The sequence below is a fragment of the Schistosoma haematobium genome, chromosome 5, assembly GCF_000699445.3.
Source record: "Schistosoma haematobium chromosome 5, whole genome shotgun sequence".
Lineage (NCBI taxonomy): Eukaryota > Metazoa > Platyhelminthes > Trematoda > Strigeidida > Schistosomatidae > Schistosoma > Schistosoma haematobium.
In genome coordinates this window covers 12667619-12681021 of record NC_067200.1, presented here as the reverse complement: position 1 = coordinate 12681021, position 13403 = coordinate 12667619, and the positions used below count along the sequence as shown (strand labels likewise).

General features: G+C 32.0%; 1 protein-coding gene across 2 annotated transcripts in view; it reads right to left on the bottom strand.

Moving 5' to 3' along the window:
• Window positions 1-13403, bottom strand: part of MS3_00009176 (uncharacterized protein) — a gene marked incomplete at its 5' end in the record, with an annotated part of 60368 nt that overhangs the window by 38887 nt on the left and 8078 nt on the right. For both annotated transcript variants that reach the window (XM_051217510.1, XM_012940605.3), the window contains 2 exons: window positions 3276-3423; window positions 4783-5282. Coding sequence is in view for 1 of the 2 variants with exons in the window: in XM_012940605.3 (XP_012796059.2) it covers window positions 3276-3423; window positions 4783-5282 (648 nt within the window). The remainder of the gene's footprint in view (window positions 1-3275; window positions 3424-4782; window positions 5283-13403) is intronic.

Here is a 13403-nt window from a genome sequence, read left to right as displayed (position 1 = left end):
AATGCTGGTCAGCGGCCTATGCTCCATTAAGAGTAGCAGGCGTAAGTAAGTAAGTAATCTCTAGCTTAGAGAGATGAATAAAACTAAAAGAATTCAATTGAGCTGTAAACTTTCTCCATCATTTCAAAATGTTTTGAAAGTTTTTTTCAATTAAAGAACTAGATTAGTTTAACGCAGAATAGATAAAACTAATAAGTAAACTATGGAATACGTAGACGAATGTCACCTAGAGATAAGAAAAATATTTCGTGTTACGAACAACTAACTTAGTAAACATTAGTTAATACGAAAAAAAATAAAACAGAATACTGACTGTTACCATTTAATGTAGGGTAGATATTAAAAGTGTTCTATTTTCTAGAAAGATTAAAGACTAAAGTAGTTATAACCCTAAAATTATCACCTATGAAGTAAAAGAACAAAATTATTACTAATCAATAGTTATATCGTAATACTAACTTCAGTCAGTCATAGGCAACGTTAAACTTGTCACAAATACGTGTGTAGGTTCAAGTTGCCAAACGATATCACCATAATGGAATGAAACAAATGTTATAGTAGAAGTGTGGTGTATGCTATTTATATCGACAGATATAAGTAGTATGTAACACTAATCAGAAGTGGAATGTCTGTCAAAAGAAAGTTGAGAAGATTGAACTAAAAAAAAACAGAAAGGGAAACATAAAGGAATTGAGAATTGGTTGAATCATGAACGATGTAAAGGACAACTGATGGAAGATGTGCGAATAAAGTACTTAATGTAAGGTTTTCATAATTTACGAAGATACAGTAATTTTGTACTAAATAATAATTGGTTAACCCCACCTAAGCGTTCATTCACTATAGAAGTAGTAACAGGGTTAGTAGTAGTAAAGAACATCAACCATGGACAGTAATGATGGTTCGAGAAAAATGGACTTGTAGAATAAAAGTGATCTAATGGGAGACAAAGAGTGAATGAATATACGCCTCTATGATTGATTCAGTGTTATGTCAATTATTGTCTACAAATATTGATTGCGGTAATCGCGTGGATCCCAGCTAAAGAAAATGTACCTACTTGCATGACACAGTCAATAACTTTGTGGACGATGCCACATTGTGGTATGGCCATCCTCTAAATCACAATCAAACTTCTCTAAACTTATCAGAGCTTCAAAGTCTAATTGCTTATTAGAAATACTATCAAATCCTATTATCGATAACTACATTCCTATTCATCAGATATTTGATATAAGAGAGAGTGATTCGAGACTAAGTCTTTTTGTAGGAATACAACTATTTGTAGATATCATTATTAAGACTTGAATCTTGGTCATTTGTATTTAATGTACAAAATAATCACTTCCATCATTAAGAAGTCTAGAAATTCAGTTTACTATTAAGAGTGAAAATTTAATTTTTGATCCTTAAACCAGACTCGCAGATACAGAGGGATCACTTGGCGGAGTTGGAAAGCCCTGATTTAATATTATTGGTGTCCAGACATGGGATATCTTATGCGTATTTAATAAAAGAAATAGAAATACTGTGAATACATCAGAGATACATCTGGTTTAATGTAAAGTAGAGAATATTCCAATCAGAAAAACAAGGAAACACAGAGAAAGGATCTGTTAAAATTTAATGCGATTTTTTCATGAACAGGGTATGAGAACCACGAAAGAAGTGAACACAACTATCAACAGGCGCACTCACATACATATAAAGTAAGAGGAGGGATAATAAAAGCGTGTAAAGAGCGAGAAATGAATATTTAAACGTAACATATGAATTTACTGACAAATGAAACTATATACAATAATAAAATTTTCAATAATCACTGCATAATAATAATTATTATTACCATTATTATCATTAATGTAGGCATTCATATCATTACCATTCCTATCAGTAGTAATGACTAAACAGTATGTATGTATTAAACAATATAATTAACACATAATTTGCTTAGATTTTCAAATGACGCCAATAATGGACAGTATACATACAAAATGGAAGTACTATAACCAAGAAAAACCATTTATCATTGATAATTGGACACTGAATAACTTGAAAAATGTCAATCAATATATATATTTACAAGTAATATATTCGTCATAAACCCTAGTAAAGCACTAACGATAGCTTAAATGTGAATATATATTCGAAGATGATAAAAATTATGCGAAGGTATAATAAAAGATTGAATACGTTTGTTTATTGTTCACATTACTTACAGGTGTATATGGATATTACACTGAGAATTGTCGCATTCTTTCTTAATCTCGCTCCATCTTTCTCTCTATCACACACACACACACATAGACATACAAGATTCGAAACAAAAAACTAAGATTGAAATGAACTAATGCACCATTAAGATTGTGAAATTAGGGTTCATATATTTAAACTGAGTAAAGAAAATAAAACAATTAAATATGTTTACCAGTTAAGCTAATAAATCCATTTCGAACAATCTGTCACACGATTAACGTCCATTAAGGTCCCAGTGTAGTGAACAAGAACACCAGTGGGGACAATCGAATGTATTTAACACAAAATTACAGGACTTCTTAATAAAACCTAACAATCATTAAGTAAATGCTTAATTTGAAAAATGTCCACCAATTGTTTCAAAATCACTCAGACTTCATTGTTCTTGTATTTTCATACAAATCGCATCCTGTTTCCACTCTTTACTGTTCGATCCTCTTGTTTCTCTGCTGTCAGACCTTCTGTTCACGACTAACACCATATATTACTTATGTCGATATAAGTAGCACACATCACACCAGGACAAACACAATGATCTATGCTCATTAGTTACTCGAATTTTTCCAAGAATAGTTAACATTTTATAGTTTATATCACTGACTGACCATAGACTATTAGTGAAAATCAGGAAGCATTGAAAAACTTTTTCATTTCAATATAGGACTATCCAAACGATTGTGCAATATTGTGAATCAACTGAAGCTAGAAATGTAAACCATCAGATGACGAGTCAGTAATTTAAAGGTTAAGACGCAAGCAGCGGGTCCTAAAAATTCCGGGTCATATGATCCCCATTGTAGTTATAAACGTAAATTACGAAAACAATCTAGTACTTCTTGGTTTTCAATGTTTGTCTAACTAAGGTTAGTCCGTGATATACACTCTAAAAACCAACAATTTACACAAACTCTCCAAACTAATACGATAAACTTCTTTCAATAATGATACCAGTATATTCTATAAAGTCAGAATCCGTGTTATTTACCCAAAATATTAAATATATGTGTATAAACGCTTACACTAATGTTCTATCCTGTTTGATAGTATGAATTGTGTCCGATAATCCAACTGAATCGACTAGCGTTGTCGTCACGTCACTAACTGCAGTATTATTGTCAAGCCAATCATGTGGAACAGTTGAGTTAGTTTTTTTATCTTGAATAATTTCTAGGGTGGAAAGTTCAATTTAAAAAAAGAGAGAGTTATAATAATCGATAATAAAACAAATAATAAGCATATTCTCATTTTTAAAGGTTTTGTGTTAATAAAAACATAGCACGAGTGGCAAGACTATAAAGTTATGGAAATCAATCAGGTCCAGTTATTAAAAACGAAGACATCAATCTTTTAAAATGTATACTGAAAATGGAATAGTAAGTAAACTTACATATGAAACAAGGTCAATAATCACTACGAAACAAATAGACTACAAAATTCTGCTTAAGAAACAATTGTCAATAAGTGTCAACAGTTTTAATAAAAGATGATACCATTTTTCGAAAAGACTACATGATTGGAATAACGGAACTTGTAAAACTCCAAAAACAACTGACAACATCAATCTCTTAATCATATGATTATCTTCCAAATAACAATCAACAGTATAAATTTACTTCACTGCTTTTGTTAAATTAAGATTATATATATATATATATATATATATATATATATATATATAGACGCAACTAATGGTATTGAATCGATGGAAAGGAACACAAGCCTGAAATCTAACGAAAACAAATTTGTTCTACTGTATCGTCAATGTGAACAAGAATCAAAATAATGATTGAAATATGTGAATTGTTGTAATTTTTCAGTATAGCCTATACTAACTCCTAATTACAATCGATTAAGATATACTTCTAATAACAAATTCAATCTACACGATCACTTGTACATAACATTTCAGCGATAAAATACGCAAAGTGATCGAAGACAGAGAGAGTAGTAAATAGTTCAGAATAAGCTTGATATTGAAGAGATCAAAATTGAAATTGCACCATAATAAATACATGATAACAAACAATGACCTAGGAGGGATACAGGAAAATAAGCAAAACTAAAAATGAGAACAAACAATCAAATAACAAGACAAAGGTCAATGCAGAAATATGAATTGAAAAAATATTATTCATACATATAAGAAGCTATTAAAAGGATTTGATAATATGAGGTCTTCCAAGCAGACTAACTACAGAGTTATAAATCTTAAGAATTTAATAGAAACCACAATTAAAAAATATACTTAAAATAAGTAATGAATATCAAAGTGGAACAGTGGCTCAGTTGTTAAATTGTACGAAATTCACCAACTAAACCGCAGATTCAAATTACACTCCAACTACAACACTTTGGTCAACCTGATAGTATTGTTGGTTCGCAAACCAGCAGTTTGATTAAAAGTCAAGTACGTGAATATCCGGACTGGGAAAAGAGTTAATAAGAGGAAGAATGACAAATAGTAAAAGACAACACCTTTTAGTGATGCATAAACACACGCATACACATAAATACGATAAGACATACCTAATTGAGGTGATAATGACAATCGATTGAATTGTTTCTTTCTGTATAACAATCCGTTAGTGGATGTAATTGATGATTTCGAACGGATAGGTGTGGTTGTTGATGACGCTGATAATGATGATGTTAAACTGGTTGCTGGTTCTGCAGCAGTAGTGGTGTTGGTGTTAGCCACTAATACTGTTGTGGCATGTTTTGGTACTTCATATGGATCGTCTAATTTACAAAATAACTTATGTAGTTGGGACTTTTTTGGTGGTAAAGGAGGTGGAAGAGAAGATGGAACTGATGTTATAAGTGAATTTCTTGTTCTATCAAAACTATGAACAGATTTATTGTCTGATGGTGATTCGTATGAAATTCCATGGATTGAATGACCAGATGATGACGATGATGATTGAAATATATCGGAGACTTGTGAATTTCTCTTATCAACTGATGTACCAGAAGTTGTTGTAACAGGTGTTTTGAACGAATCTATGAGAACAGATGGTGGTGATGGACTATGGAGAGAAAAAAACCCATTAAATCAGGAAGAAATCTTTATATACAAAATTATTTATTACTAAGTAGTAATTAAGTTAATAACATAATGGAAAATACGAAAATCTAGGAACTCATGAGATAATCAACCAAAGATGTATTATGTTATTCAACTCATTTACCAGATGTTACGGATTAATGTACTTGGCTTTGAGTCACATTCGGCATGTGACGGTTAATAATATTCCCTAGTTGATCTAATAAAATTAGACAGAGTGAAGTTTGAACTTGCAACTTAGAAACTGGAAATCTAACATAGTAACCATTGAATCGCCACTCCACTCAGTGTATTTCTCAAGTGAAAGGAGGAAAAATATATATATAATATACAATAGGCTTGGAGCTGCATTCGTGAGAGAGAAAAAGATACTACTCGAAACGAAATAGTCGGATTAGTATTTAAACAAGGGATCCAACACAGGCAGTGAAGCACTGGGGGTGCGTTCCAACCTATTTGGGACTTATCAAGTGGATGCACCTGCATTCCACTACTAATGCTTAACATTTGGATTCGAACCCATTAACTTTCACTTCAACGCATTATCCATTGAGCTACCTACCTCTACAAACAAAAATTCATGTCCGTTGGATAAGCTATTAGTTATCTCAGTGAATAATCAGTTCGAAATACGATGGGACATACGTTCTGGCTAGCCACTAAAACATGATACTCAAAGATAATATCATGGAAATCTGTTTTGGACGTACATACCTTACGAATAAATTATCCTATGACTTAAATTTATACGATTAAATCATATACATTGTGTTAAAAAGTTGGCAACTCCACAAATATGAAGTGCACAATTATTATAACTTTGTAGTTATCATGTACTCATTCGACAAAATAATAGCTTCAGAAAAGTAGTTAGCGATATTCATACCCAGTAATCTAAATAAACGTGAAACCTTTATGTACTGTTTAATAAACATCGATATAAAAAAAACACGTAAATATTTACAAAACAGTAATAAACAATTTTTAAATGAAACATTTCCCTTTGCCCCATATAGACATTCATAGCAATGAAACAGTGTGTTTACAAACCAAGAAGGATATATATATATATATATATATAATAGCTAATAATTTATTATTGAGACTACTGAAAAAGTAATCACATTTACACAATTGCTTTACTGAAAGAAAGAAATTAAAAAAAACTAAACGCGTAAAGAAAGAATGAGAAAGACAGTAATGTGCATTTGGTAAAAGTGAACAGTCACCATCGTCGTCAATATTATGATTATTACTATTATCACTGTACTTCAGCTATTATATAAATAAAATATCTTCGAGTTTATGAATCAATGTTATAATTTATTAAAATTAATCTTTTGTAATAAAAAAAAACAAGTAAGTAGAGAACACATATAAACATTACAGAATGTCCACAGTTTTATCGGATGATAGAAACTGATGAGTCATGTAGTTTGTGCTTTTTTATTTAGTACACAAAAAAACGGTAGATTGAAGCAACGACAACAGGAACAAAAAAATGCACTAAATAGATAACAAATCTATGTAATAAGTCTATTCTCAAAATATAAACAGACATGTTGAAACACATATCATGTTTTTCTAGGTATTTACACACATGATCAAATATACATGTTTTCGCAATTCATCCAGAGAGTAGTAAACTACTAACAAAGCCAAAAAAATCAGATTAAAAAACTTTTTATTTTTGACAAAAAAAAACTGAAAAGAAACAGCTTGTATACAAATCGGTGTTCTTTTATTTGTTTAATCATTCTTTTAATAATATATTGAATAAGTTATAATGAAAAGCAGTTTATATCAATAATCATAAGATGATGGGAGTAAAAGAAAAAGAAAAGGAAACTATTGTATCGTAGACATTATGTATAGTGAAAAATTATCATTCAGATATTTAGTATGAAGACGAATAAATAAATAAAGAAAACGAGGAAATATTTCATTTCAGTTACTTTTACATAATGGATCTACATTAATAAATACTCAACAGCGATAATAATAATGATAATAACAATAACATACCAGCTAGATGATGATCTGCTAGGTAATCTTATTAATCTTACAAAATCAAGTGTTCATGAAATTATTGCAATTCAAATCCAGAAGCCCCTAACCTATGAACATAAGATAAGTTTGTACATATTCTATATCTTTTTCTTTCTTGCTTTATTGCCCATCTATATAGGTTCATACAAAAGTAAGAAACTCTACATTCATAAATTTTCCAAAGTTTTCGTTTATTTGAGCGTTTTTGCAGTTTTAATATACATCTATTTATTCTTACCAATTTAAAATGTCAGGTAGACAGTGACTGTATACATGTAGTTCATAGTGTATGTCAACCAGGTGCATGATATTTCGCTTGACCAAGTGGTATATAGCCTCTGCCAGGGAAGTCCTACTCACTGCCTTCTCGTGACGAGGGTGTTGTTTACGAAAATGGGAGGACGAAAAGCGAATGTCCGGGGCTCTAGCTGGATTCCAAACCAATGGTGCACATGGGCTCCAGTATCCTAAAAGAAACAAATGACGTATGAACCAATTGTTGGTCACCGGCTACCATGGGACTGCATCTCCTCAAGATGCTCCACTGCCTTGTGGATCAGACCTTCAGGTCGAAGGCTCGGGGAGTGACCCCCTGAGAAAACCACCTGGTTCGGTTTGGGCACCCGGGCAGTATCACAGCCCTCACACATATCAAATGAGATCTGTGTGGCGCATATGTAGTTGGTGCCTCCTTGTACCAATATCTATGTGTTAAAATAAATAAAATAACAAGTGGTAAAATTTATGTCTCAGGATAATGTATGTCGTAAGTAGTCATTGAATACATATATACCACTTATTTTGTTTGAGATTTAAACTTTCATTGTAATATTTATATCATAATGACTTGTATTTATCTACTATTGAGTTAGGAAATATATCTACATTTCAAACATTTTGTTATAAGTACAAACATTTCTTCATCTATTTTAGTCTCAGTACTATCAAACAAACTTGACATTCAGAGTGTGTTTTTCTTTTCAATTTCGAGGATAGATAAATAATACATAAATACTAAGTTGAAATGTTTTGATTAATGATAAATTAATTTTAACTCTGATACTAAAGGGCAATACACTAAAGACAGCAATAATTAACAGTAAGAAAAGTTTTAAAACAAAGAATGAAATCAAATCTGAGTTAATTAACTGACAGTATAAGTTAAGATTTGTTGAATGATTCATATATGATTAAATCTCTTTAAAAGAATTGACTATGTTTCGTTAAAACAAGCATACAGTTAATATCAAATGGGAATCAGTTAACAAAACAAAAAAAGGATTATAAAATCTAAACTATTAAAAAAAAGGATTATCTATTCTGATTTGTTCACATCATGGAGAATCCTTTTAACTTTGATTTATTTACGAATGTATTGAACTTCTTTTCAAACTATCTTATTGATCATTAAACAACAATTCCAATTTGTCCATCTATTGATTAATATATCTAAGTATTTATCCCCTTATTCAGCCCCCCTCCCACTACCACGTCTTCTAAATATTCTGTAGAGCACTTGTAGTTATCTTCATAAACACTAGAATTTGTAATGTCAGCATCTAGCAAATTACTAATTACCTGGTATATTTTATTAATATTGTGCTGAATCATGGATGCGCACTGCTGAGGAGTTCCATACGAGAACGAAACGGTCGTACAATATTTTCAGTGGTGATCTAGCATTGATCGGTTCATTATCTCAATTAAAACTCAACGATCCCCAAAACCATATACTAAACGCCCGGGCAGTATTCCAGCTCTCACACAAATCGAATGATGGAGTGTAACGCATATATATTTGGTGCCTCCTTGTACCGATGTTTGTGTTTATATATATTCGTTTTGATGGTCTCATTATACATTACACAAAGATTGAAAATGTTTTAAGACAATTATAAAACAATTTATTGAAAAACACAAAACAGTGAAAATATACGCACAAATTTGTCAGTGTTTAATTTGTATAAAATGAAAATGATTAGTCAAACAGAGAGATTTTGGACCAAAGAAATTTTAAGAATGTTAAAGAATTTCTAGAAGTATGGTATTTAAGATTAATCGATGATCAGTAAACATAGTGAAATAGATTTAATCTATCAATCGATACGCTAAAGGTTAACCAATCTCATGATCAAAGGTCAACAAAAATGCAAGGATGAATAAAAATAACGAAACCAACCGAGTCATCAACATAAACTGAAAAGCTCAGTTCTAAACAAAGTATCAGCTGACGTTTATTTATTTAAACACATAAACATCGGTACGAGGAGGTACCATATATATATACGCTACACTCCATCATTCGATTTGTGTGAGGGCTGGAATAATGTCCGGGTGCCCAGACCGAAGTAAATAGTTTTCTTAGGGGGTCACACCCCGAGGCTCTGACATAAATGTCTAATCAACAAGGCAGTGGAGCAATGTAAAAAGGTGCAGTCTCATGATGACCGGTGACAAACGCCATTTTCTCCCTCAGGATCCAGGCGCCCATGAGCACCATTGGTTTGGAATTAGGGTTTTCCAACTCCCCGAGATGGATCCTCCATATCCATCAACTCGGTTAGAGCGCCAGACATTCGCTTTTTGTCCTTTCAATTTCGTAAACAACATCCTCGCCGCGAGAAGGCAGTGAGTAGGATATCCCTGGCAGTGGTTGTATCCACGTGGCCATATGATAGCAATTCGGAAGGGAGAGCTGACTCTCTTCACTCCCAGTCGTACCAGGGAATTCGGGGGCTTTTATAGATGAAAAGCCGATGATATCTAGAACGACAATCGAGGTGTTAATGACAATGATCAGAAAAGTAATGAAAATCTCTCAATTCAGACACTTAACCTAAATCATTCAACAATAGCAAAGAAACTTAAGGTCTATATACCAAAGAAGACAGTGGAATTTAGCGCATTTACTATCTCATTAACTAGATAAATGTACATGAGAAATATTGAAATATTATAAGGACAATACATACAAGTGAACTAAATTATTTTCCTTATGTTTTTGTCTAATACATATTCATATATCTATAGGTTTATACTGACTGCTTTTAATACGTAACTTTAATAATTGTTATTTTGATGTTTGACCTACTTCCTATGTTGAAATATTGCTTTAAACCGTTATTCTTGCCACTAATGGTGGTAGTAGTTGTTGTTGTTGTAGCAGAAGTAATATACCCGTCATCTTACTATTAATTTGTACTGTCTAATTATTATGTTTATTTATGCAATCTACTTTATTGTTATCGTTAACCCATAAACTGTCTTGATTAATTTGTTATTTTTCATATTTGCATATAAATATTATTGTATAATTACAGTAAAGCTTGATTAAAAAGATCTAAGTGAAAATAATGGAATTTTTATGTATTCTAAATCTCAATTAACTATATGTCTCGAATAAACAAACTTACGTTGAATCTTAGTTAGATAAACTGATATGTTATTATTTCAAATCTTGGCAAATGTATACACATGTATTCTCATTATTAATAATGTTTGTATATATGTAAGTATCAAAGCTATATTGAATATTGAGTAAGAAATAATGTTTCCTATACGCATTAAACAGAAGGATAATCTGCATTAATTAATAACATTATAAATCTGAATATATAATAGTAAGAATTTATGTACTAGTAAGTCAATTTACTAAGGTTTAGTTGTTAAGTGGTTGGGGGAAGTCAGTGGCTCAAATCACTTAGTGGTAGCTTCTCAGACTTGTGAGATTGGGTGGCGCGGACTCGAATTCCGCATGGAGCGTCGCACCCTTCAGTGTTGTAGATATGCCTTGATCACCAAAGCATAAACTCACACCAACCACTTAACATCTGGATATACTGAATGTGATGTCAAACCACTTAGACTAGTAGCCATACTGCAACCTGATCTATAGAATTCGATCGAGCACTAAAGGACTGGATAGACACGACTACACAGAGATCAGTCAATTATTAACTAAGATCTAGTACATAGGTTTATTAGTGTCACTAGACAGTAAAGGTATTAAATCAATCAATGGACTAGGGATTTAAAGTTTGTGAATACTCTGAACTATTTGAATAAAAACATGGTCCAACAAAATAAACAAGCAGAATTTAAAGGATAATTCATTTTTCCATGGACATTTATCAGCTTCTTTTAGTGTGATGATTAGGATGAGACATGAAACACTCAGAAAACCAAGAAAAGAGTTACGTATTTGATCTTAATCTGAAAATTCCCAGGGTTGGAGATGGCATTTCAGTGAATATTCAAATTATGTAGAGTGACCGAATGCAAACCTATAGTCCAATGACTGAGGATTTATGAGATGAATGTAGATGATAGTTATAAAACTCGGATGATGTGGCCTAATATCAGTTGTAATAAAGCGATTGTATTCATTTTTTCACCTTCCTTCAAACCTAAAGCAAAGTTTCTTAGTATTTTCCATTCTTTGACCTTATTTGCTTCTTTTAACAAACGCTGTGCAGTTGGATTGCGGCTAGTAGTGGAATCCAGGATGAGCGTTTCATATCACATAGGACTTGTCAACTGAATATACCTGCATCTTAGTGCTGGTTTTTATAACGAGAATCAAATTCATTACATATCGCCTTAAACGTCATTTATTAGGGATCCACATACCCCAAAAAGGAGTGGCCCCAATTCAGTTCTGGATACTTACAACTGCAAAGCATGGACAATTACAAATATATGTTTCTTATGATTAGCTTTCCATCACAATTGTTAAGTTACCGCTTTTCTGATTCATATCTCTTTTAGTTTTCTCATTCTAGATATGATATGCAGTAACGTAAACTGATTGAATTATTTTAATCCATCTAACTCATTCAATAGGTACGCAGGCTAACGATACTACACTGTAGTCTAAACCAGAAAAGGAGGAACTGTGTTAGGATCTGGAACTAAGTGGTTGAAATCGAATACCTTAACTATTAAACCACAGAACTCACACACTGATTGATACATATTCATGACATATAGTGAGTTATCTGTGCTTAACTGGTTTTAAGTACGTATGCTTTGTTGTTGTTTGCATTTGAATTGCAATAATCGCCCAATTTATGGTTATTTCTATCATACATGTTGTAATTATTTTATTTTATTTCACCCTGTCTTTCACTTGTATTCTTTTCCTCATTGATATTTTCCTTTTCGATGAAATGACTTGCTTTTTGTGTTCTCTTTTCTTTCGGTTAATATTATTAAATTTTATGATTCATTTTATATACGCGTCTATGATTGGTAATATTATTGTCAGGATTATCAGTCTATTTTCACTTGTCCCTATTCATATTCATACAAAACTTATGTATTAATATTAGTACTCAATTGTAATGGTAATGGTGAGTCATCTACCATTATTAGGGGTTTCTTTTCAATGAAGGTGCGTTACAAAACAGTGAAAATTTCACTTTTTAAGTAGTTTACATTTGACAGTGATAATATATATTTATAAATAATACAAGTCATATAATCTCTTGAAGCATCCCTGATAGTCAATAAAATCTATGGAGTGATATGATGGCGAAGGTCATGGTGCCCCCAAATGCCCTGGTAAGACCGATAATGAGAAGAGCCCATTATCTATCGAAATGCTCTCAAATGGTTACACCTGTATAGCTGTTGCCAAGGTAGTCCTACTCATCGTATTTTTGTATAGGGGGTGTTGTTGAAAATGAGAGAACACAAAGCGAATGACCGTCTACATAATCAGAAAATCCTTCTCTATGACGAAGACAATCTGGGGCCTGGCAGGAACATGTATCAGGTCAAGTTGTCAAACCTCACATCAACATATTAAAGGAGAAAATGCCCAAGATGAGGATGGAGATAAATAAAAATAATAATATTCATAGCAGTGGAAAGCTAATTATAAGAGATGTACTTTAAAAGGAATGAAAGATATTGAATAACAGTGTCCACAGAACGACACAAAACCGAAGATTCTAGGTCATGTTATACATGGTTTAGTTACTGATTAGGATCATCACATGGAATCATATATCGATCGACGTAGATTAATCCA